Here is a 26,039-nt window from a genome sequence, read left to right as displayed (position 1 = left end):
TCAAGATGTACAGTTATGCACTTTTATATCTCTTTCTCTCCCCTCCCTTCTTGAAGAAGTTTTTCTTACTCTGCTGTTTCAAACAACGGGTCTATCTTTATGGTATTCCCATTAGATCTGACCATTTTGTTGTACTTTTGAGAAGACCACAGTTCTGTCTCAAACCTGTTGTCCCTCAATTGATGATGTTGAAAGGTATTCCCCTTTTTGCGTCTTATGGAAGATAAAGACAAGAAGTTAGGGCAAAATAAATGATGGAAAAGAGAGCATCAGAAAGGAGATGGAGAAAAAGAGGCTATGGAATGAGAAAAGGAACTTGGGAGATTCAGATGCAGTTGTTTCTTTTGGGTTTCCATTCTCTGGTAGCTTTATTTGCTGCTACTCAAGAGCTAACACCTCAGTTCAGTGACACACACAGGTGTTATCTTTAGAGTGCATGGTTTTATTTAAGCAGGCTGGTGTTGAATTGTATAATGGATAGCACTTTGAAAGCTTAGTGTTTTAATACAAATATTGTGGTGTACCCACCTAGTCTTCAGAAGCTGTGTTAAATTCAGGTTAAGCTTTAGGTGCTCTGAAAATTGGGCTACTTTTAGATAATAGTAGTAAATCCTGATGCATACTCATACTTGAGAATCTTAAAAGATTGCATCATAGTTTGCCCCTGCTCTTTTTGCATTGCTTCTAAATTTGTGTGCCTTTGTGTCCAGAGGTGTTAACAGGAGTTACAGGCAAGTTTGGTGGAAGGCTCTTGCAGCGCACAAGATGATGGGATTATTTTGATATGGAAGGATGGGGAGATAATCCTAAACAAAGCTGTGTAAGAAAGCATAAGCATGTAATGAAGATTCTTTGCGTGTGTTAAAAATGACCGAGACTCAATAATCTGTTAATGGTTTAATTTAATTAATAAGATTGAAATTGCAGTGAGCAAAACAGTGCTGGGTGCATGGGGAGTCTCTGCCCCACTCACACACACGCTTCTAAATCTCTAGAATTATCTTATATTGATCACAATTCTGTGAATATTAAAAAGGGGTGGGTTTACATATATATTCATAGGGATTACATCATGTTATTACAATATTCATGATAGGCAGAGTCTGGGCGGAGCCCTCTCTTGGGGAGATATCGGGGGTCGTTAAGGGGTCTTTGGATGAAGTAAAAAGTCTTCCTCAAACTTGAACCCTTTACCTTTCTTGTTTTCGCTGACTTCATTATCTTGTTACAGAGCAAAATTAGACCCTAGCCATAATTTTTCCCTTATCTGCTGGTTGTGGCATTTTTACGTTGTCTCTGTGCAGATGTTTGCATTCTTTTGGTGCCTCGTTAGCCTTGGCAGTGCCTTGTTTTAATAACAAGACCCATGCTTCAATTATTGCTGAGATAGAAGTTCGTCTCGTCAAGGCCTTGTGTTGCTTACACTGTTTTTGTGGAAAAGTATAGGTCTCAATTGCTTTGTCTAGCCCCATGTTCACTTTCTTGTTAGTTTAATTCTGAATTTACTGGTTAGGATTACAAATTCATTAACATCATATATTACAAGTGACATAAGAAAGAAGTAAGCAGAAATGTCAAGCAAAATTAAAGGGGTTTTGCCTAGAGGGCAGAGATCTGAAGTTCACGTAGTACACAAAAGGGGTGCAAAAATTGACTTCAATAGAAGTCACAGACCTGTTGGGCTACTCTGAAGAGCAGCATTTTGAAAAGATGGGGGTTACCAAGATGAGGGAAGAAGTGACATAAGGAAAACCATCTGTGTTAGTCACTGAAGGACTTTTTTCTGAGAGTCTGGCTTGGGAAACATGGTTGCTTCCAGGGGTGCAAGATGGGAAAGTTGCCAGCGTACTAAGAACAAGTACCTGAGTCTGACAGTGGCAGTTTGGGCAGTCCCTTGTTTGATGAGCTGAAGTGTGGGCTGTAGATTGTAGATGTGGTATCTGAAAATCTAAAAGTGAAAATATCACCACAGAAAGATGTGAGAAGAACTGGGACTGCTTTCTTGACTTTATATTTTCCCTAATTAGGTTATTTTCTTTTTCAGGTGGATGAAAGTGATGGACATAAAAAAGGTCTCCCTCCACAGCATATTCCATGTTTTGCATGCCCAAAGTGCTTCCTCCTTTTCATCAACAAGGATGAATGCTTGCAGCATATGTCAGTAAAGAATCACTTCCTCCAGGTTTCTAAACTGAGTGGTATGTTGCTGCTGAGTGTAGTGCTTTTCATTTCTTCCAATAATTGATCAGTATGATATAAAGTAACTTAGATTTTTCTTCTGTGTAAAAGAGCTTAGGATTTAAATTTTTTTTTCTAATGAATTCTTATTTTTCCTTTAAGGTCTTAAATGTGATACAGTTCTTTAAGAAGAGATGCTTTCAAATTCCTGTTTTTGTGTAGAAATGATTCCTCCATCACAGTTGCTGTAATGAGGAACAGACTTTGTGCTGGCAGGTCTCTCATACAGCCTCTCATTGTCCAGTGACTCTGCAACTACTATCCTAAATAAGTTTACATTTAGGGTATTGATAGGAATTCATACCCAAGCACATATATTGCTTTTTCAGTTCCAGTCAGACTGGCTGTGATGTTTTTCCCCTTACTTTACTTTCTGAAGTCTGTTTTTCTTATCAGTGTCCTGGGCATTCCTGAAGGAAAAAAACTTGTGAAAATTTCTTCTCCATATAATTGCAAATTTAGCTTGCTTAGCTGGAACAGTGCTGCCAGTCTGGTGTCTTGCACTGGCCACAGTTCTGCTGGAGGCTAAAATACTCAGTATGCTGTGAGCTGGTAACATCCTGAACCATACATACTGGATTCCACAGAAGATACCTGTCTATTCAAGGTTTTGAAAACAAGGTTAATGACCATTATAGCTGCACAGAATTTTTAGCTTTGATACAACCAATAGGGATTAAAGCACTTACTTGAATGTTAGCTAAACAGCTGAGACAGATGTGTTATAGAGGAAGTTGATTTTTTATTCACGAAGCTGCCATATTTTATGTAGTGCAGCTTTCATGATAAGCCTAGGTGGCCAAAAGGATTGGTATAGTTATTTCCCATTTTCATAACTGAATGTTCTGCCCTTCCCCAGCATGGCTGCAAGAAGTGTGCAGTAAAGACAGGCTTTGAAAAAATCCTTTGGAGGTTGAGTCTGTCTGTCACATGGAGGTGATAATCAGCTGCACAGTTCTTAGTTCTCTTATGTATTGTAAGTCTAATATATTTTTATTCTCAAATAGGTTATTAATTCTGAATGTACTGACTGTAAATGTCTTTTAAATCAGGTCATCAGTTTTAAAAAAGATTACTGGTGAGCTATTGCTTTAGAAAAGTTAAAAGCAGAAAATAGTGTTTCTTCTTTAGAGAGTTCTGCTTAGCTCAGACCAAAAAAAACAGGAAGTGGTCCATTTTTTCCTTTGCATGGTAGGTCTTCATGATTAATACTCTTGCCATGGTCTGTAATATCTGGCAGTGAAGTTAGCTGAAAGGTATAACCTCAAATTACTGCCAGCTGATCATCACATATTGCTAAACAGTAAATTCAGAGAAAATGTTCTGCACCTTAGGAGGCAAACTCTAACAGCAATATGTAGCTCATAAGCCATTTCCCATCCTTTTTTCAAAAGATTTTCTTTTTTTATTCTGCTGGCACCTCAGTTAGACATGGAGTATGTACTCCTAAGAACAGAAAATCCTGCCCCTGAAAATGTAAGGGGAGGTGACACTGAGGATTGGAAAAGAGAGAGAGATGGTCAGAGATTGTGGGAACTTGTTAAATGGATTGCTTTTTTTTTTTTTTTTAACCACACTATGCCTTTAAACAAAAGTGTATGTTTTAAGGGTAGACAGGTGCTGGTAGATGGAAGGAAGGTCAGTAAGAACCTTCCAAAGGGAGATATCTGACTTGACTTTGTAGAAGTCAAAAAAAGAGAAGTAGAGTCAGTCAACAAGTATGAAAAAGCAAGATGCAAACAGATTCAGATACAAGATTCTTACAGAAGTTTTAAAAAATCTGATTTTACTTAAAACTTCCACTGGAGGATTACTGTTACTTAGCTGGCACACAGTAATTTGCTTTCTGAATTCTGTGCCAAATGATTACAATTCTTACTTTCATCTGAGAGCTGAAATGGTATGAAAGAACTCTAACATGTGATTGTACTTTCTTGCATTCCATATTATAGATGAAACAAAGGCTGGCCTTCCTTTACCTTTCCCATCCTATGCAAAGAATCTTCTCATATCTCTGTGTAAAGAGATCCCCTTCCAAGTGAAGTGTATATCCTGCTACCGGGCTCTACGCTCCCATATGGAATTAACGGCTCATTTCAGGTTTGTGGGAGACAGCTGTCTGTTGTGTTGAACATTCATAGGTCGAACACAGGCAGGGTGTTCTTAGTGATGCCTGGATTTCAGGACAGTTAGGACCATCTGAATATTGACTTCTTGAGTAAACTATCAAAAACCTGACCCTTTCCATGTATTTTTAACCTGCCTTTCCCCACGCAATCCACTGCAGAATGCCGGTTGATTCTATATTCTTCTTCTTACATTCTGTAAGAGAACAACCAGACTTGGTGTCTGTTCCACTGTTTCTAATTTGGCAGCATTTGCTTTCTGAAATGTACCAAGTCAACAATATAAGCAGCAATCCAAGTGCTAGTTTTGGAAATTTGTACCTAATTCCCTTTAAAGTGCAGAGATTAGATAGGCATTTCATGTTTTTGTTGAGAAGTTAGTAGGTGAATTAAAGTATACAGAAGACACTTCCACACACATTGCTATAGTTACTAGGTAAGCTTTCAAAGTACATCTAAAAGTTTAAAACCATTTCAGGTTATGATATAATCTCTTTATTTTTTTTTTATCTGTTCTAGAACACGTTGTAATAATTCTGGGCCTGTGGCAGTGTCAAAGAAGAGCATCTCCCAAGTTGCAGAGATATTTAAAACAAAAGGTTATTGTGAGAACTGTGATGAACTGTTTGCTGATAAGAATCAGATTACCCAGCATAAGCAAAATAATCAGCATAAAATTAAAGTTTTTACTTCAGTGGAAGAGTCCATCTTGATGTTCTGTCATGTCAATGGGAAAAATAAAAATCAGTCTCATTTGTGCCATATTGTGGATCGGTCAAGACCACTGCTTAAAAGACACTTGGCTTCAAATGAGGCTGTCACTGAAAGGGAGTCTACTCCTTCAAAACGGAAGAGCGATTTAAATAATACAAATGAAGATAATGTAGCAAACCAAAGTCAAGCTAGTGCTTTTAAAGTAAAAGCCTGGTTTTGTGAATGCCTTCAGAAGTTTTTTACAGAAGAGTCGGTAGAAAAGCACATTTTATCAGCAAATAGGATCTGTCACAAGTGTGCTGTGTGTGGAAAGCTTGCTGAAAATTCAAGCATTATCCGCCTGCATATGAGTCGATTCCACGGGGGAGCACACTTGAATAATTTTCTTCTCTGGTGCAGAGCGTGCTCTGTAGATCTCAGGGAAGAGGATATTATGGAACATGTGACTGAGTTTCATGGTGGACATTGCTACTATTATGAACAAGAAGCTCTAGAAGATGAACCTATGCCATCTGCTTCTGATGCAGTGTGCATTTCTGCAGGTGAAAGGAAAGACCGTAGTCCTAGTCCTATGGAACTCAACCCTGAAAAAAGCCCTGTTCTGGGAAAATGGCAGTGTCATATTTGTGAGGAGATGTTTGAATCTGAAGAGAGTGTTAAACAACATTGCATGTCACTGGAAAGCCATGCATTTCACAGATACAGCTGTGGCTTGTGCAGAAATCACTTTCGCAAAATAGGCACATTACAGAGACACTTTCAAGAGCATCATAATGAGGAGGTACAGACTAAATACTTCTGTGGCCTTTGTGGCAATCTCTTCTTCGACACAGAAGAAGAATTTCTAGACCATTATAAGGAGATTCATAGCAGGGACTATGCATTTGTGCCTGAGCAGATGGAATTATCAATAAAAAAAGAAGAGGACTTCCTCCCAGTAGAAAAAGGAGACTGTTTAACCTGTGGTTGCCGGACAACTTATGTCTCCAAAATAAATAGGAGGAATGATTATATGAATTGTCAGAAAGCCATGCTGGAAAAAGGAAAGTTATGGTTTCGATGCTGCCTCTGTTCTGCAACTGCACAGAATTTTGATGATTTGAACACTCATCTGAACAGTCATGCACCTGTGAAACAGAGGGAGGAAATGTATGTTGTTCGATGTGCTGCATGCAACAAAAACTTTGACGACCTTCAGAGTGCACATCAGCACTATCACATGAAACACTGCTTCTTGCAGAAACCTAATCTCTCAAGTCTTGCATCAGAATCGGAAAATACAATATTTAAGTTCACAGCAAGTGGGACTTGTGTGGACAGAAAACCTCACAAGGTAAAATTTCAAATATCTCCATCTAAGAATCAGGGAAGACCACAGTCTCCTCTGCAGGGACCAATGCAGGGAAAGAAAATTAAAAAAGAAAGCCCAGTACACGCTGAAGAGCATGATGAAGGTTTGTTGAATTTTATTTTTTTTCACCGTCAGAAAAATTGTTGTATTTTACACCCTCTGTTCCAATGCCAGTACAAGCATGTAGCATATAATTTCCTTATGTTCAGTCTATAAACCAGCTCAGAATATAATGTCTGTTATTTCTCAGAGCTGCATTTTCAATTCTCTGTGTATCCAGAACTTAGATCCAGGAATCTATTCCTATATGCTATGTGATACTTTTTTTTTTTAAAAATGTCTGAATGTCTGAAGATGTCTGAACCCTGGGACTGAAACATTTTTTTAATTAATTGAAAGCATAATTTGGTGTTAAAAGAAAGACAGCAATCAAAGACTCTGCCAGAAAAGGGCCTAGAAACATGATGAGAGGGCTGGATCACCTCTCCTGTGAAGGCACACTGAGAGAATTGGACAACTCTTCCCAGAAGAGAAGGTTCCAAGGAGGAGACCTTATAGCAGCCTTCCAGAACCTGAAGGGCCCTATAGGAAAGCTGGGGAGAGACTGTTTGCAAGGGCCTGTAGTGACAGGCTGAGGGATAACAGTTTCAAACTGAAAGAGGGTAGATTTAGGTTAGGTATTAGGAAGAAATTACTCACTATGAGGGTCTTGAGAAACTGGAAGAGGTTGCCCAGAGAAGCCATGGGTGCCCCCTCCCCGGAAATGTTCAAGGCCAGGTTGGATGGGGCCTTGAGCAACCTGGTCTAGTGGGAGGTGTCCCTGCCCATGCAGGGGGATTGAAACTAGGTTATCTCTAAGATCCCTTCCAAACCAAACCATTCTATGAAATAGAGATCCAAGTTACAGAAATGTAGAAGTGGTGTATAATAAACATACATTAAGTTGCCTTCTTTGTATGCATAACCATGCACCTGATTGTACTTTCTGTGTGGGCATTCCTTCTCAGATGCCTTTAGCTTCCAAAAAACAACTTCAGCTCAGTTTATATTTCCAGTATGCATTAGTTTTTGGTTTTTTTTCCTTGAGCGTGCAATAGTTTTTTGAAGTTCATGTCAATTCAAAACATGACATCAAGAATGCTTAAGATTTACCTTGTGTTAAAAAATTTGAAGTGTTTTTAATTTCTCATGGTGTCATAATGCAAAAAGTATGTCTTTAAATAGTTTGTGTGATGCATGTAAGCAAATATGTATCCCAGAGATTTGCCACAGTAGGGGGTGCACAGCTGAACATGAAATACTGTTAAAGTGTCTCCGAGCAGGACAACAGCTTTCTGTGCCCAATACAAAACCATCCAGTTCTACAATACTGTCTGTTTAGATTCTTTCTTCTGTCTGATTTGTGCATCACTAAACACTAATTTAGTTGATTTTAAAACAATAGTCACCAAATAGGATCATATTATGTAACTTGTAGCTGATAGAACAGTTGAATAGGTTACTTTTAAAAGCATATCTAAGTTGATGTATGTCGGTTGACCAGAAAGTGAGGTGACTTTAAATGCATCCTTTTTATCCCATTGAAGATTATGAACTTCCTGATCTTGACTATCTGAGTACCATGACACACATTGTATTGGTGGATCTGGACAACTGGGGAAGCTTATTCACGCAGCTGCCAGCTAACCTGAACCAAGGAACCTTTATCTGGGGCTTTCAAGGTAAAAAGTGGTTAAAGGAAATCAGAAGATAAGATTAACAAGTCTACACAAATACCTGCAATTCGTTAAATCTCAGAGAATGAAGAACAGGAACAAGCAGCCACTAAGGTTTCTGAAGTCACAGTGTCATAGTCACCATGTAATAGAAATGTTCTTGAACTTTTCTAACTCATTCTTAACCTCTTCTGCTCTTACTATTCCTTGTAGAATATTGTTCCAGAATTGCCAGATAGTTTGAGTCTTTCTGGCTTCCCTGCTGAACTTACTTAGGGCTGTATCACACTAGGTTTTCATAATTGACAGCCATAATACTCAGATTATTTCCATTCTAACTTCCAAGTCTTTGTCATAATGTTCTTGTTCTTTTTAGTTCCAAACGGCCTGGAACATTCTTGTACTTGAATTTTGTTCTGTCTTTGGCTTGGTCCCTAAGATGTCCCTGGTCATCCTGTAAATCAATAGGTGTATCTCACCTCTGGAAGATACCAGTGGTAGAACAAGGTGATTGATGGAATTCATGTTGTGGAATTCAAGTCTGTCAGCAGCATCCCTTTAACTTGATACTTTTCCTTACTTGACTATTCTTGAACCAACTTGTCCACCTTTAATGCTTCTTCTACTGGTTTTCTGTGTATCTGACTTTAATTATTTTAACTGTGTTATTCTGAATAGTTTGGTAAAATCTGGATAGAGGATAATTTCAAAATAGTTATTGCCTGGAAAACAAGCATCATCTTAACAGTCTCATAGGAACTGCCGGACTGTTTTACACTTGGTAAAGACCATTGCAGTGCACCACCTCTTTATTTAGTGCTTTTGATTACCTCTTCCTTTAAAAGGCAATAAACATCCTCAAAGCTGAGAGTTTTCAAGCTGCTGAGGTTGGGCAGAAAGGCCTCTTGATGTCTGAATCACTACTTTTCTTTTCCCCCCCTCTTAAAAACAGGTATTCCAGTTAGCTAATGAAGGCAGAGCAAGTATGTCTGTTAGTGTCAAGTGTAATTTCTTCAGTCAGTTGTAGTCTAATATCTGATTGTTAGGAGTTCTGGGGATGAATTGTCTGATTTTTCTCTGTTTAAGTGGCCTATTATGCTCCTGACCTTTGTGTTCTGCTCAGGCATCACATTCTGTATCATTAGCTGTACTGTCATTACTGAGCCTTTGGCCTCCCTTTGGCCTCCCTGTACACTAACAGCATTCTTGCATGCACACACATGCATGCATAAAGTCAAAGAAATTTCATCCTTGCTGTTAGATTTTTTTTTTTTTTTTTTTAATATTTTCTGGCTGACCAACCTATTATTTGTTCTTACAGCCTTTTGTGAGGCTTTGCCCAACTTGGCTTCTAGTTGAATTGCACTTCACCACTGCATCCTTGACTTCTAAGGCTATTGTGATTTGGGGTTTGGGTGTGGTTTTTAATTGCTGAAAGTTTGTTGTTTATGTCTATAGTTACTCAATCAGCTTGGCCTGGGAAAAGATTTTTTTTTTTCTTCAGTTAAGAAACTGTTAGGAACTTGACTTAAAGAAATGACAGGCCTGTTTGCCACCTAAAGTCCAAAGCAATTATGTCTGCATTTTATAAAGAATTAATTAGTAAATAGTTTTTCACAGTTATGTCGAATTTACCCTGCTTGAATTCAGACACTTGCTTTCAATTCTGCTTTGTTATTCTATTTAATTTAATCAAATCAAAACTGGTTGATCATTAGTTGACTCCAGCTTGTTTGCTCTGATACAGTTTTCTGCACCATTATGATAATTTTCCAAGGTTAAAATTCCCTGTTTTGATTCAGTAAAAAAAACAAGAACAAAAAAACATTGAATCCAGGATCCAGGAATGTCTAAACTGTATTATTGTCAGAAATGTTTCTTCCCTGACCTATTTAAGAAAGAGAAATAATCCACAGTTCAGTCTTAGGGTTACTAGTCTATTGTTAGAAGCTTCTATTAATATGATAGTCTTACCCAAAGGTACCTCTGTGCTAGTTAAAGCACTGTGCCCAAGGATGTTCCAAACACAGGTGCCTGTTGGCACAGCCCAGCCCCTGTCAGTGCCACTCCATTTATTGCTTCCCCCATGGGGTTTCTGCATGGAGGCTGCATCATGGGAATGGCTGCTGGGGCACTTGAACTGAAAAACCCATGCCAAAGAGTCAGTGGTGATTAAAATGGAGCATAATCACCTCAGTGGACACTCTAGCAGTTCATTAGGGTCAATTACATGGGTACAGAGCCCAGAACCACTGAGGCACATCTGGCTTTATTGTTGTAGATGTCTTCTCATAATAATGGCTTACAGAGTTATTTGATGCATGACATTCTTGTTTGTTTAGCATGTGAAAATATCTCATTTTTCCATTATTTTTGTTACTCCTATTGCTGATACAGCCTTAGCTTTGCTTTGAGTTCCTCCCCTGTATTGCCTGTGCTCTGTTTTGTTTCTGTTTTCAGATATTCACCTGTCCTAAACCCATTTGTGGTCTAGCTCCACAGAGTAAATACAGTTCTGTTATTGCTTTTGGTTGTCCTGGTCAAATGTTAGTTGTATATTTGTGCAGCTAGAAGGCAGGGTTGGTGATTGAGTCTTTACCCAAATAGCAGTGACTAAGGCTGACACAGCAGATGAGAATGACTTGTAAACACCATTTTTTCTCATGAAGAAAGTTCTCTAAAATCTTTTTTGTGTAGACTGTTATTAAATATTTGAGATAAATTTTGATATCCTTTAGTCTGAAAAGGGGAAAAACAACTAAGGAGAAATCAATATTGTTCCACTTCTGTCTCAGTCTAGGGGTAGATAAATTGGAGTATACAACCCTCTGTAGCCTGCTTACTTGAGCCTCTAGTTTGTCCTCACAGGAAGTACCATCAGTGGCTGCTTTCACTTTCCATTCTGAAACCTTTCTTGCATCCACCCTATCTGTCATGTGGGGGATAAAAAGCAACATTTTTTTCTTCCCATTGCGGACCCATTATTTCTCAGCAACTATGAATGTCATTATATACTTCCTTCAAATTGTCATCCCATTTTTTATTCTTTTTATGTTGTCATAGTAACTGCAGGTTCCTCTGTGTTTCCTTTTTTTTTTTTTTTTTAAACAGACTTGCTCTTACCTTTTCAGCCTGGTATTTCGTTTATCTGCAGCAGGCCTGTTACTTGGCTCATTCCTATCATCCACCTATTTTCTTAGCCAGTGACAGCATGTTTTAGGCTACTGTTGAGAAAATTCATGCAGTGATTTTTTTCATCAGTTGTGTCATTTGTGTTTATCCTTGACTGCATCCAAGTTTTTATCAGGACTCCTGAATTTGTTTAGGCTGTTGTTCCAGTTACTGTATGTTATTTTTAAAAGATTTCTTTCATGTGTTGTGTCAGGAAGTTGTAGAATGTGTTGGAAATACTCTCAGGCGTTACATTAGTACAGGATTCCCAAAGCATCTCTGTTACTTGTACTACATTCCCAGAGTTCCTTGGTTTCTGCATGTTAACAGTAACTTCTGTTAAAACTGAAAAAAAACACCCTCCCTTGTGCCTTAAATTCACATGATTTCTAGAAGAGCTTTTCAAGATCATAAGAAAATTCACACAAAGTTGAAAGAGGTTTTGTGTAGGATCAGGCTAGCTATTTTTTCCATTTCTTGCTTTCTAACACAAGTATAGTTCTTCCAGGTTTTTGGTTATATGTTTATTTTAGCTTTCATATTGGTCAAAATAAGTTCTGTCTTTTAAGCCAAGTTTATCTTTGCTTTCCCTTCTTGCATTTTTAATTCATGGTGGTGTTTCTGCTTTGTTTTTGTTTGGTCTTTGTTTGTGTGTTCTTTTACTTCTATTTAGGAGGATACAGCAACTGGAAACCTCCAGTGCAATGCAAAACTTACAACTATCTTAAGCGGATTGGATGTTTCTTTCTTCATCCACGCTGTGGTACCAGAAGAGAAGCAGCAGATTTTGCTATCTGTGTTCATGTAAGTTATTGTACATTTTGTTTTTATATGTAGAGAAGAGTATCAGGTGATACCAGCTATTGATGTCAGGTGCTGATTACAGATCATATTCTTACTCACTTCATGTGACTTCTCCATCCACTAAAAAGAAAGAAAAACCTGTCAATTAAGAGTGGAGACAGCCTCTTGAAGTGATTTACATAATCTTTTTATTTCTGTAGGAATAAAAAAGTTAGCCCAAATAGGATATCAGTCTGTTGTGAAGGGTGAGAAGGCTGGTTAGGGAGTGGAGAAAAAAAAAAAACCAGCACAATTCTTAGTTTCTATTTCAGAGAGAAATTTAACTACTCTTCATATAACCCAAATTTAGAGCCATCTTTAGGATGGAGTTGGATGGGTGCCAGTTTCAGAGACTTTGGGCTGACAAAGAGCAGTACCTCTGTTCAGTAGACTTAGAGCTCTGGCTGGATTGGAAAAGGTGCAGGTGAAGGACAGGAATCTGTGATGCCATGAAAACTCATGTTCTTAATATGTTGCTTTATAAGTTAGATGAAACTACTTGAGCATCTAATTATATGATAGAAGCATGTTTTACAACTGTGTATGTAACATCACACTTATTTAAATGAGTCTTAAAATGCTCTGCTTGGGTGATTAGTTTTATGTGGAGATGGTTCTGCAAGGCTGCTTTTTAGGAATTTGTTCCATACTCACTCAAATTGTTCTGGTAGCTGTTTTCTCTAGTGTCATATATATATATATATATATATATATATATATAAATGCGGTGTCACACTGTTGAAATAATAACTTTCACCGTGGTATTACACACATCAGACTGTGAAAATGGAGGCAGGTTGCTGTAAATGGCTTTCCTGTGAAGATCTGTCTTACAACAAGCTAGCCAAACCTCATAGGATTAAAGTCTGATCTCAGTTCAACACTTAGTCACTTGTTTCCATATAGGCTGGTCGTCTGGATGAGCACCTGCCCAAGCAGATTCCCTTCACTGTACTTTCTGGAGACAAAAGCTTCCTGGAACTGGAAAACCAATTTAAGATGACCCAGCGGCCAGCTCGCATCCTAAATCCTCACCATGTTGATGGAGACATGATGTGTGCCTTGCTAAACAGCATTTCAGATACTACAAAAGGTAGAAAGTAAACATTAAACACAGTCTCTCCAGTAAACTGATAAATTCTTGTCAATAAAAGCATTGAACACTTGTGCTGGTAATACAAGCTGTTGCTTGATGCTTCTTGTACTGTAGTGTTTTTTCAATGAAATATAGATCAGACATTCAATTTCTTTGGAGGCAAGCTTTGAAACCAGACTCAATTAACCATTTTTAGTCAACATAAACTCTGTCCTCCCTGTATTCTTTCTTACAGCAACAGATGAGTAGTTGTTTCAGCCTGAGAACTACTTGCTAGTTTAAGAGAAGTTGTTTAGAGCACTCTCATGTGTGTATTTGTCAAGTTTACTCAAATCTCCTTTGCTTGATTTGTTCTGAGTCTGGTGAAGCATCCTTATTTTCCAAAATATCTCTGCCTCTTTTAACTCCATCCTCCTGGACGCTTTCAGTCTCTTGCTCTTTGTCAGCTGGCACATGATTCTCTCATGTGTTTGCAGGAAAAATACCAATAGAAGCTTTTAAGTCCTCTCAAATGCTATATTCTAATTAGTGGCACACAAAAATGATAATTCTTGTTTAAAAACGAATAATCAAAGAGGTTTAAGCAAGCTCATTTTCATGCAAAGGATACCAGAGCTGTGAGGTTGGTTTTAATACTTCTCAGCGTTTTAAAATATCAAAGTTTTCCTACAAGACCTGACATTTCTCTGTGGATACAGAATTGCTTTTCCTGACTGCTTCTTGTGGTATGGGGGGCTTATGAATTGAATGCATGTTACAGAAAGTTGTCTCTAAATTAGCTGTAAATGACACTGCTAGTCTCAATGCAGGTGTGCAAGAGCTATCACATGGTGATTTTGTTTTACCAGGAGGCTGAAAGTGGAGTGGTAGCACTGAGTGGTAAATTGGCAACAGTCGATTGAAGGGAAAAAAAGCAAGATAGTATAATTAAATGATTTCTTGAAAAAAATTTCAAGTGGTGAGCTAGAAATGATTTATGTGCTTCTGATACAGAGAAGGTGCTTAGAGAGTTTTCAGACGAAACCAAGCATTTACTGGTCTAAATTGTCAGCTGGATTAGGTAGGTGTGATTCCCAGCTAGAAGCATCCATACCAGTATAGTATAGTTTATAGTTTAGTCTTGGCATAGTTTACAGAACTGCGACTTTTACTAGTGCACATATTTTCACAAGTGTCACATTTTGCTCAAGGAAGATTACTTTTCTACACAGTTATCTGTAAAGCTGAACATTGAATCATTCCAACGGTGAATGTTTTCTTTGGTAGAGCATATTGAAATTCCTAGATTGATAGATCTCTTCTAATGTAATTATAGCTATAACTATATATTAATGTGGGAGGCTGTTTTTGCTTTGAGACCTTTGTGTATTTTTGGGAGGCAGAGTTGGAAGAGAGCTGTAACTTGCAAGCAGTCAGTTCAAGTCAAATTACCCATAAGTCAGTTTAGCTGTAGGGGCTTTCTTTTGTGTAGGTTCTTGTGTGACCTAATGATATGAGAAGCTGAGGAGAGAGGGTTGACTGTTTTCTACATGAGGGTACTACAGCTTCCTGCCTGGGTAGTTTTTCTAGTGTAGCTTTGTTCACTGGGATATACTGGCCCAGAGGTGATTACTTTGATCTAACCATTTTTTGTATGTAAATTAAACTACAGCATGTTTTTAATATTGGTCTTGCTTTCAGAAGTTTCCTAATCTAACCCTTGTTTCAGTGTCCTTTACTATGTTAATATCTAGTTTCCTTTTACAGTGGTGGGCACTACTGAGAAGCACCAAACCTTAACTTGCTGGCTGCCTTATCAGTGTGCATCCCACTTAAGTTATGCATGTGGTCACTATAAAAAGTAATACTTTGAGCAGGAAAGTGATGGAATCTCATGTGAGTCCTTGGGCTGTTGTTCTTTGGCAAACTTGTAAGGAACAGAATTGTCTTGAGACACCTTTGGTCCTTTTATCCAGTCAGTGTCAGCAGGAGGGACCCAAATAGTGAGAAATGGCTTTGTCTCCTGTTCCTGTATTAAAATAGGGCATTAGAAAATTCAGTTTTGATAATAGGCTTATGTTTGTCGTGTGGGAGGTGATGTGGTCACCAGAAGTCTATGAAGTTTTTTTAAAAAGATAAAGCCACCACAGAATACATCCTTCATTGTGTGGCTCTGCAGCGTCATCAAGGATTTGCAAGTCTTAGTGTGGCAAGACCAGTCCTGGAAGGCTGAGATGGGAAGTCATGCAGTGTATCATAGGCTGGTATAACCTGTTGTCCTTTTACAGAAATGCAGCTGAATGTAAGGAAATATAAACAAGATTTGCTTGCTTTGTGACTTTGCCAAGCCTATGGCTATTACTCTGAAGGGAGAAATAAGTGAAAAAGTTACTACAGAGAATTGTGTTGAAAAATATGGCAGTTGTTTGTACTGGATGAGCTTCAGAATGAAGAAGCTATTTCTGTGAGTCACCTTCACAGGAGGTATCAGTAGCTTGTGAGCAACTGGAGTGTGTTTGGATTGTAGCAACATCTGGCAGTTGCACCTTGTGAACCATTTTACTCTTGTCAGCAGAACTGCTGTGGGAACTGTGGTATATACATTCATTTTAAAATAAATACAAACATAAGTTCCTGCATATGTTGCAATAAGGTATCAACTGTGTGTTGCCTTAGGAGAACATTGGCTGTGGTGGATGCATGAATTTCCTTTGAGGTATGGCAAGAGTAGGCAAGACATTCATGCTTATGTTTTCTTTTACTGATAAAGCTGAATTCATACAGAAAGGTTTTTTTCCTTTTATGCTGAAGGCACAACACATGATAGGAGATTCATGGTTGATAATGGAGTGATTTGAGAAGCGCAGAAGAGTTGAGTTTTGAATGTCTCCCTTTGTAATTTCTCTGCAAAGAAGTTTAACATGCAGAAAAAGACCATTGTTCCCTTATCTGTCTTGACACTTGGTGTCTAGTCATGACAGTACTGCTTATAGTTTTAATAAGTGCTGGTCAATATTGAGGACAAAGCTGATAGGTTAGGGGTTGTCATATCCATTCTTACACTAACAGGAGTGCCACAACTTGGTTGATAAAAATTATTTTTTGTGTAACTTGATGGCTTTAGCTTAACTATGTTTCTCAGTCATATTCAAATGAGGTTGTTCAGTGACTGAGCTCTTAAGTAAAACAGGCTTTTTTTTTTTTTTTTTTTTTAATAGGAGGAGCAAATTTTTGAGTACTTCTTCCCTTTAGTTTTAAAGAGCCAGGCTCTGTCCCGAGGTTGCCAAAATCAATGGGTAGCAGTGTGCTATGCTGACTGCCAGATTGCTGCTGCACCTCTTTCACTGACGTTGCTGCTGTGTTCAAGTGGAGTTGTCCTCATCCTCAGTCTGCTACTAATGCCTCAAGTGTTTAAGTACTGCTAAATGTGGCAGTTTATATTTGGAAGAGTACAATTTCAGTCCATTTTAATGAATGCTGCTAAGCTTCCTAGCTCCTACTTTCCCAAAAAGCTTTTGCCAACAAAACAATTTAAGAAGAGTTAATTAATATAATGAAAACATTGAAAATAATTGTTTGCCTTTTCAGTATTCAAGTTTTTGTGGCTGTTGTGGTCCAATATGAATACCACATCTGACCCCAGTCTCTGGTTATTCTGAACCATCAGTTACACAGACAGTGAATGACTGAAGACAGATCCAGCCCCCCATCCAAAAAGACCAAAAGCATGAAGGGCATGAGCATCAGCAGTGTGATGCACCATAAATGAATGACAGTTTTTCTAGTAAGCATCTGTTCCTTCATTTGCACTGTTGTTACAGTGGCCACAACCTATTGAAGTTTAAAAACCCCCCTTGAGTTATAACCTTGTATTTAGTAAGTTGCTGTTGTCAGTGGCCACCTCTTGTGTGCTCTTTGGGTATATGGATATGCCCTAGGGAGAAAGTAATATAGTAAGCTCCTAAGATAATGAGTCTGGACAAGAATCTTAGCCAAAGGGATGAAGTGGGAAGACCACCACTCAGATCATCCAAAAAAATCCTGAAGTTTTAATTTAACCTGGTTGAGAATTTTAGAGGAGTGTCTAAGATGAAGGTAAGATGAAAATCTCAGTGACCATCTTAGTATTGGCCCCAGTTTCCAAAAAAATGCAATTGAAGGAGGGTGAGGGATTTAGAGCTTTATTTTTGAGCATGCTACACTTGAATGAACATATGAATGAGCATCTGTAGGGAGAGCTACATAGCGTGGAGTGTCACTGTGCAAGAAGGAAAAGGTTTTGTGTATTTATGAACCCTCAGCAGGGAGTAGCTATACTTGAATTTACCAATTGTTTTACCTTAATGAAGAAACAGAGATTAAAGCACTAAGTATTGGGGTGAAGGAGGAATAAAGGAGCCAAGGAACAATGTTTTAAAGGCAGCATGACTCACACAGTGCGCATGGTTACAAATGAGAAGGATGGGATACTGATCTAAAATTTTTGTCTAAGTAGTTACTTGGATCCTGAATGAGGTAGCTTTAAAGCTGTCTTTAAGGAAAGGCAGCATTAAAACTTCAGACATCAGCTGTGAAAGGAAAAGGGTAAGTGGCTAGAGAGACACTGGGTTTAGATGTGATATTAGTATCTCCATACATTGGAATGGAAAAGGTGAGATTGGAAGTTAATTAAAAGGAGCATTGTAGGGGAAGTAGTGAAGGTAGGGTGTGAGACCTAGAATGTGTGAGGTATTCAGGAGGTTTATGAAGTTGTGTGACAAGGGAGGAGGATGAAGGCTAGTGAAGGAAAATCGAGACTCAACTGAGACATAAATTGGTAAGCCTGGTGGAATTAAGAAGAAGGTGGTAACTAGAGAGGTTGCAGAACAGGGTCAGCTGTGCAGGTGGAATTATGCTGAGCTCAGTGGCCAACTAATCCAAATTCAAGCTGTGGTGTTTTGATGTCAGGACAGTGGGTGGCGCTTGCATTCTGTGAAAGCTTCCCAGGCCCTTCCCAGAACAGCTTTCTGTGAGAGACTCAACAGAATGTCAGAAATCACTGTATTTGTCCCCATCTATTAGCTTAATTTTTCTGAGCTCAATATTAATCTAGAATTTGCTTTCCTGGGTTTTATTGTTCCAGCAGTAATTTGGCAATGTGTGGGGACAGTAGTGAGCAGTAGGACTTAGTGGAAAGAATAGGTATGGTCTGAGTTCCTTGGTTATTGTTTATTTAACAAAATGTACTAGAGAAGAAGAGGTCATATGTTAAGAACTCTTGGCTGAGAAACTGGGCAATTGTTTTTCTTCTGACCCCAGAGAAGTTGGGAGCTACAGAATGTGCTAAGCATTTTAACAGGCGAGACAGTACATGCCTGATTTTTCCACACTAAATGTTCTTATTTATTCTTCATCACTAGAAGACACCAGTGGTACCAGGAGCACAGGCTGATGAATTCTGGAGTGCATGAGCAAAATGTGGGGTGGATTGAAACTGGATAAATGGCCAGACCTGGAACATGATGATCAGTGGCATAAAGTCCAGTTGGAGGCAAGAAACCAACAGTGTACCCCAAGGGTCAATACTGGGTCCAGTCCTGTTTAATATCTTCATTAGTGACCTAGATGGTGGAGCAGAGTGTATTCTCAGCAGGCTTGCTGGTGATCCAGAATCTTCTGGGAGTGGCAGAAGCTTATACACTGCTGTGCCAGAGAAATGGAACCTCATGAAGTTCAACAAAGAGAAGTTCAGGGTCATGCATCAGGGGAGGAACAAACCCAAGCACCAGTATATGCTGACCAGGGGTCAAACAACAGAAAAACACTTTGCAGAAAAGGACCTGGGGGTCATTGTGGACCCCAAGTTGATCATGAGCCGAGAATGTGCTCTCATAGTGAAGGCAGACAAGCCCTGGGCTGCATTAGGAGGGCTGTTGCTGGCAGGTTGAGGAAGGGGGTTCTTTCCCTCTACTCAGCACTGGTAAGGCCATAATTGTCAATTACTGAGCTCCCCAGTACAGCATCTTTTTTTAATACTCAAAAGCTGTCTTGACATAGTCTGAGGCAGGTGGTTGAGCTGGGGGGGTTGGACAAGGTGACCTCCAGAGGTCCTTTCCAACCTCAGCCATTCTATGATACTTGCACAGAGTATATTCTTAACTGGAATTCAAGACCTCCTTGAGAGCTGAGTTGAGTCACGAGGTACAGACAACGTTTGAGCCACAGTCGATACAATTACCTGTCCCATGGGGAAAAGCAGCCTGGTCTCTTCTGACTTAAAAATACATCTGTTTAATCAGTTGGCCATTCCTTTTCTTTAGTTGACAGATGGTGAGTTTCATACTAATAGTTCTTGCTGTTCAGTCCCTAAAGGAAGCTGAACTCCTGACCCCTGTCCTGATTTTGGAGGATTTTTGCCTGCAGGCAGATAGAGACATGTATTGGTTTGTCTTAAATTTTCATCCTTGTGGCTTTTGCTCCTTTAGCCTTTGCTCTGTGTAGGGAGGGGAGCAAGCATGAAGAACACTGAGGACAAGCATAACCATGGGTTTTGGTTTTGGATAAGGAAAGTCTCAGTATCATTTGACATACTGACAAACCTTTGTGTGAAAAGCTCCTAAATAACACCTGGCTCTCTGTTAACCTCTTATTAGGTCAATTTGCACCAACTCAAATATTTATTTCAGACAATCCAGCAGGTACCTTTATGGGAAGTTGGATGTACATTAATAAAATTAGGTAGAGGGGAAAGAAGTCTTGCAAATAATGACCAGTGAAGGCAGATTGGGCCTCATAAGACTTGTAACATGCTGTGTAACCACGTTTGACTCTGAGCTGAGTTTTCAGCCCCCTTTAAAACTCACATAAGATCATCATTACCAATTATTTTCAAGTCTTATAGTTGCTGGCAATGGAATGGTGTTTCTTCAGCAATGCTTTAAGCAAACCTATTCTCTGTGATATTACACCCATGAAGTAGTATTTAGTTATTGCATATGAGGTACAGTGATAACTCATGGGGCAGGTAGCTTGTTTTAGAATGCTTTGCATGCCAGTTTGCATATACATCTACTTGAGTATGAGTGTGTACCCCGTGTGATGGTAGTGGTGTAATTAAGATGGTGTGACTAACAAAACATTTCAGCAAGATGAGGCCTGCATTAATACATGAGGTGAATCTTAAACTTTTTCTATATGAACTAAAATAATAATTCTATCTACAAATCCTCTTTTAAGGTTCATAACTGTCTTAATTGACAGTAAAGTCAGCTATTGATTTGCTGTGTCCTGAGAAATGAGTGTCAAGTTGGCCTGTTGCTTGGGTCAGGGGAGCCAGGAGTAAGCTCACCTCCAACAGCCTGTCAGGGGGTTGCCATCATGGCTTCTTCTGTGGTAAACACTAAACTATTCTATAACCAGTTTCAGGGAAGTTTACTTTTTTAGATCATATTTGAAAGAAACTGCTGAATTTCTTGGTACTCAAATTCTCTGATGTTTAACCATCTATGCAAGATGCCAATCAGAAGAATACTGCCTTTCCTGTTCACTGGCATCTTCTGTCAAATTGCATAAAAAACCCCACAAACCCTCAGGAAGGTGCTCTTAATGCACTTTTATTTCATACAGAAGCAAACCAGAGATTCCATTGTGCTATGCCTTATTGTTCTCAAGATCTCAATTCTTCCATTATCCTTACACCAGCAAATTAATTAGTGATTACTTCAACTGCTACACCTCTGACAGGTACAAAACCTTTTAGAGCCATCTGAGCTGGTCTTCTGGGCTGAAAGATTACGGTTAATATGTAAAGTATGGTTAATAAGGAAGAAGTCACCTGTGCAAAGCTTTTTCTTTGCACTTTTTTCTCCCTTTCATAAATAATTGCAATGACATTTGTTTGGGTTGTGTGGAGTTTTCTTTATTTTGCTTGGGAAGATTATTTTTAAAAAGTCGCATCTCTTCTGTCCAGAAATAATAGGCAGCTCCCAGAAGGATTCACAGTCAGTCTGCCAAGAGAATGGAGAAAGACCATTTTAACTACAGTGTATATCCAGCTATTTCTTCTATCATTGTGGGCTCAGAGGTCTGAAAATAAATTTTTGAAAGTGTACCTGTCTGTTTGAATACCTCCCCTGGGTGATTTGAAATGTCAGAAGTCACACAGTAGTCAGTAAATTAGCTGTCCATGCTGAAATGTTCTTTGCTGGTAAAAGTAATCAGAAGTACATTGGTGTTCTGGTAAATGTGGCTGCAAGGGAGGTGCTTCTGTTGACATCCTTGATTTTGAATACTTTTAAGACCTCATTAAAGAGACCATCTCTCAAAATAGCAATAGCAGGAGAACAAACACACAGTGTGACTCACTGACTTGTTTATTTTTTAACCTGTAGTTTATTGAGACTGTTAAAACAAATGACAAAAAAATCCCAAACCAAAACACCTCTAGGTACACCAATCCCTACTAGGTACTTCAAAATACAGCTGACATTCTGGAGCTGTAAACCAGCCTCACAAAGTGAGCTATTTAGAAAGGAAAAGGTGGTAGAGTTTTGGCTGGGCTTGGCTATGATGACTTAACAGATTAATCTAAGCATATCTGTGAGATTTGAACATCTGAATTGCACTGCTCAGTTCAGTTACAGCACTCAGATGTTTGAGTGGATAGGCAGCTAACAGCTGACAGCCTGTGTGGGCAGAGACACACTGTAGCACTTCTTCCAGTGATTAAATCCTTGACCCATTTTGTAGAAAGTAATGTCTTCTTTTTTTTAACAACTGAATATTGCAAAAAACCCAAATGCATTAGATGCTAACAGTAGTTCCTGCATCTGTTTCTTTAAAATAATATAAAACGGAAGCTGTCTGCCTTTAGGTTTTGGGAAGAAAGGAAAGAAGGTAGCTAAAAAATAATTCGTCTCTTGTGTTAAACTATTCTTATACATTTTTATCTTGATTTTTCACATCATAACAAGTGTATTTCTTCAAATCCAACCTACAGCATTGTTACAGTAAGAAATGCAAGAAGGAACTGCGTGTGTTATTAGAAGCCATGTGTAATCAGTTTTATTTTTCCATTTAAGGTTCAGATAGTGAAGAGGATGAAATGCTCCAACTAACAGTGAAGAGGAGCTTAGAAGAAACAAAGAAACAGGAAGGTCTGTTTAATTTTTATTTTTCTGTGTTGAGGTCTGCTATTAACAGAAGCTATAGAAACTAAACTTAAAATCAGTTTTATGAAAAATGACCTCTTAGAATACTCTCTAAAATATGCTGGGCAAACTTGAGTAGTTCAGAACACCGAGTTATAAAGCAACAATAATTTCCTAACATGAAAAGTATGTCAGCAGACTCGATCTATTTTATTGGTGCACCACAGGGTATTGTTTAATTAAAGACTTGACTGAGCTCATTTTTTACCAGTTTAATATGACTGTGTTGACTCCGAGTAGAAATACTGACTAAATAGTTGACTTTTTGAATAAATAGTTGAAAGTTAGATATCTAAACAAAGCAGTCTGGTCTCCTGAAAGAGATGTAGATTTATGCACAAGTTTGAACCAGCAGTACAGCTATCTACTTGGATTGTATTTTACTTTATTTGAAATTTTCATCCTTTTGCTGTTGTGTTTAGTTGTGGTGTTCATACAATGTGGTAATTAATTTCAGGTGACAGACCACAGTGCACTGTGAAAGCAATGTGTTGTTCAAAGGCTTGACTGTGCCCTTTCACCTGATGGAAATAAAATTAACTCAAAAAATCAATAAACAATTTATTACTAGGTCAGTGATAAAACTGACAAGAATTTATTGAGTCAGAAATTTACCAACTGTTACAAAATATTGTTATTAAATGTCCAACATACTCATCTAGGGTACTGAAAGCCTGCCATGCTTAGGTCCCCCTAGCACTGGGTGTTGCCATCAGGGACAGCAGTGGCATTTGGTACATACAGGTCTCAGTCCCAAGAGATGGCTGAAACCCTCTGTTCTTAGGACACAGCCTGCCTTCAGCTCTGTTCACTGGCTGACTGTGTGGTTGCTGTAATTTTGCCTGTTACCATAATTCCCCAATTAGGGTAATAGGCAAAAAAACAGATTCAATTTGGGGATGGAAACCTCCCTTCCTTTTTCTCAATTAACGAGCCTTAATGTGGATTTTCTCTTCCCTGTCCCATGGTGGGGGTGAGCAAACAGAGGCCTGGTTGATACTGGCTGGGCCTAAACCTTGACACAGTTTAATCTTTTATCATGTTTTATTTTGAGTTTGGAGCTTATTTTTGGTTCTTCCACATGCTTAGTGGCTAATTGACAACACGTTTTAATGCTAGCAGTTGTTTTCAAATGGCTTTCTGCTTTATTTGGGTTCCAAAAGTTACTTTTTTGTTTCTGTGACCATGTAATGTTTTCCTTTCAGAAACTAACTTATCTCTTTATCTGTAGTATCAAATGTTGCAAGAAAGTCCAGATGAATTAATATGGTTCTGCTGACATGAGAACATTAATTGAGGCAATTTCTGTTCCAGATCTAGGCCTTGCATAAAACAGCCCAGCAATAATTAAAGTTTTAAAATGTTAATATGTAATTATTCTGTTTCCTTTGTCATAAGGGCAGACAGCTTTTGTAATCAGATGTGCTTGTGTCTTCCTAAAGCATATAATGAATAATACAAGAATGACAGTGTGTCTGAAAGCTGCTTTAATTATTCAAACTGTAACATTGGTTTTAATATTTACTGTACCTATCAGTTTTGTCTTAAGATAGTTAATTCACTAACACCAAAGAATTAGTGCCCAAACTGACCCTCATCTAGACTATTCTTACTGCTGACATGCCTTTTTTTCTACTTCTGTCTGGCCTTCCTACTAGTAAGAGTAACAACAGTGGTGCCAAGTTAGAATGTAGTTCTGGGAATATCTATAGATAAGGAAACACAATGAAAACACAAACTTCTCTGTTTTGAACATCTGTCTTTTTTGGTTTAATACTTTATCTTCCTTAGTGTGTACATATAGGTTCTTATTTTGGTATTTTGACCAGTAAATATGTAGGTGTGTTATACTCTTAAACTAATCATTGGGCTGCCCCTGTTGAATACAGTGAAAGATAGTGGAGGCTGTTCCTGGTATTTTGTAGTATTGAAAAGAGAGCATAAGACAAAAGGAGGGAAGGTACTTTAATTCTGTTTTTCTTCTGGCTTTTTGCAGTCTACTGACATTGTCCACAGAAATAATTTGTTGCTTTATATAGTGATATTAATGTAGTTGTGCTTATGACTAGTTACCAACCAGAGCTTGTGATTATAATCAGGTTTTTGTATTTATGCAGAGCAAGATGCAGAGCTGGAAGAAGCTATCAAGAGAAGCCTTGAGGAAATGTAAATGAAGATACTTCAGTACAAAACAGCATGTCATCAGAGCTGCTCACAGAATGGAAGCTTGTTCATCTATTTACAAAAGTTCAGAAATACCACTTGGAAAACATGTCTGTATTTTGAATTGTTACATTTGTAATCTGATGTCTTCTCTCATACTGATGACCAGCTGGAGTTTATGGATAGCCACTGCAATATAGTGTGTATGATAAAATATTTTAAAGCCTTTGCATATTCTGTTTCTAATGGCTGATGACTAAGTCTGTCTCTGCCTAATTAGGAAGCTGGTTTTACGAGGTATTTTGGGAGATTTAGATGTTTGTTTTCTCAAGATTGGTTCTTGTATTTTATTTTTCTGTCACAAAATATCATTGTCTTTATTTACATGTTTGTGTGCTCTTTGCAACAGATAAAAATAGTAAACTCCAATTATCTCAGATTTGCTTAGCTAATCTTGTTATAAAGAGAAGCTTAGATCCCGGGTTTATAAATGGAACATGGCCTAACTCTTGCCTATGGTCAGTCTCACCTCTTACTGTAATTTTGTCTATGTCCTGTTTGTTGTAAACATCAGAATCAGGACCACAGGCTGTACAGTGTGTTTGTTTATTTTTAAAAAAATAATTTTTTTTTCAATTAGTAGAATGGTAGAGTGTTGGATTTCATGGCTTGAAGTTTAACAGCTTCAGTTCCTCTCCCTTATCTGAGGCTGAAGCAACTTTTTAAGTGAACAGAAGCTGAATAAACTTCCTAGTTCCTGTTTTAAATAGATGTGAGAATTTAAGCTATGTTATTCCTGTATACTACTGTCTTTACTCCCTTTTGTTTATGGAGAGGTAGCCTTGGAGAAATTAATGTAAATGTGTTAATTTATACTGTCCTTATTTTAAGGCAAGCAATTATTTCTGTGTTTGAAATTATCTATCCCTTTTTCAGTTCCTTCCTTTATAAATACCTGTTCAAGCTGTCCACCTTCACCAGCCTATTGTACTTAAGTTAGTGATTGCTGTCAATCAGGAAGAAATCTCAATGTAATAAAATGCTGGCTTCACTTTTTAAATTATTATCTTGTGAGATTGCTTCAAACTGCTGTAAATAAAAGTATTTCTTATGCAAAAAAAAATATTTTTTGTGAACAGTAAGACAGGGGGAAGGCTATGTTTTGCCCACTCTTGATTACAGAGTCAGAATAACTACAGCTGGCTGTGTGTCATCTTGAGAAAACTGGCACTGGTTTTTTTTTCAATCAAGTTTCTGATACAGTTGCTATCTCTAGATTCTTCATTAATTCTGTTTGTGTTAGAGAGTTATCTCAGTGTTCATTAGCAACCGTAGAACTTGGAGAAACTGTTCAAACACCAGAGTGCAGTTTGAACATTTGTGGTGCATTTGATTCAGACACCCAATGGTTAGGGGGAACAGGACTTCTTAATGTTACCCATGAGCCTGCTGCTT

The 26,039-nt window shown here is 38.3% G+C and overlaps 1 protein-coding gene across 4 annotated transcripts in view; it reads left to right on the top strand.

Annotated features, from left to right (window-relative positions):
* ZNF451 (zinc finger protein 451) overlaps positions 1-25,707 on the top strand; it is a 38,587-nt gene extending 12,880 nt beyond the window's left edge. For 3 of the 4 annotated variants that reach the window (XM_071741644.1, XM_071741643.1, XM_071741645.1), the window contains exons 8-15: positions 2,045-2,198; positions 4,191-4,338; positions 4,884-6,532; positions 8,016-8,150; positions 11,989-12,119; positions 13,065-13,251; positions 22,293-22,367; positions 24,539-25,707. In XM_071741644.1, coding sequence (XP_071597745.1) covers positions 2,045-2,198; positions 4,191-4,338; positions 4,884-6,532; positions 8,016-8,150; positions 11,989-12,119; positions 13,065-13,251; positions 22,293-22,367; positions 24,539-24,591 — 2,532 coding nt within the window. In that variant the 3' untranslated portion in view covers positions 24,592-25,707. The remainder of the gene's footprint in view (positions 1-2,044; positions 2,199-4,190; positions 4,339-4,883; positions 6,533-8,015; positions 8,151-11,988; positions 12,120-13,064; positions 13,252-22,292; positions 22,368-24,538) is intronic. The other variant, XM_071741646.1, reaches the window with a different exon arrangement.
* Positions 25,708-26,039: the final 332 nt, after the last annotated feature.

The sequence above is a fragment of the Heliangelus exortis genome, chromosome 3 (assembly GCF_036169615.1).
Source record: "Heliangelus exortis chromosome 3, bHelExo1.hap1, whole genome shotgun sequence".
Lineage (NCBI taxonomy): Eukaryota > Metazoa > Chordata > Aves > Apodiformes > Trochilidae > Heliangelus > Heliangelus exortis.
This window is presented reverse-complemented; position numbering and strand designations above follow the sequence as displayed.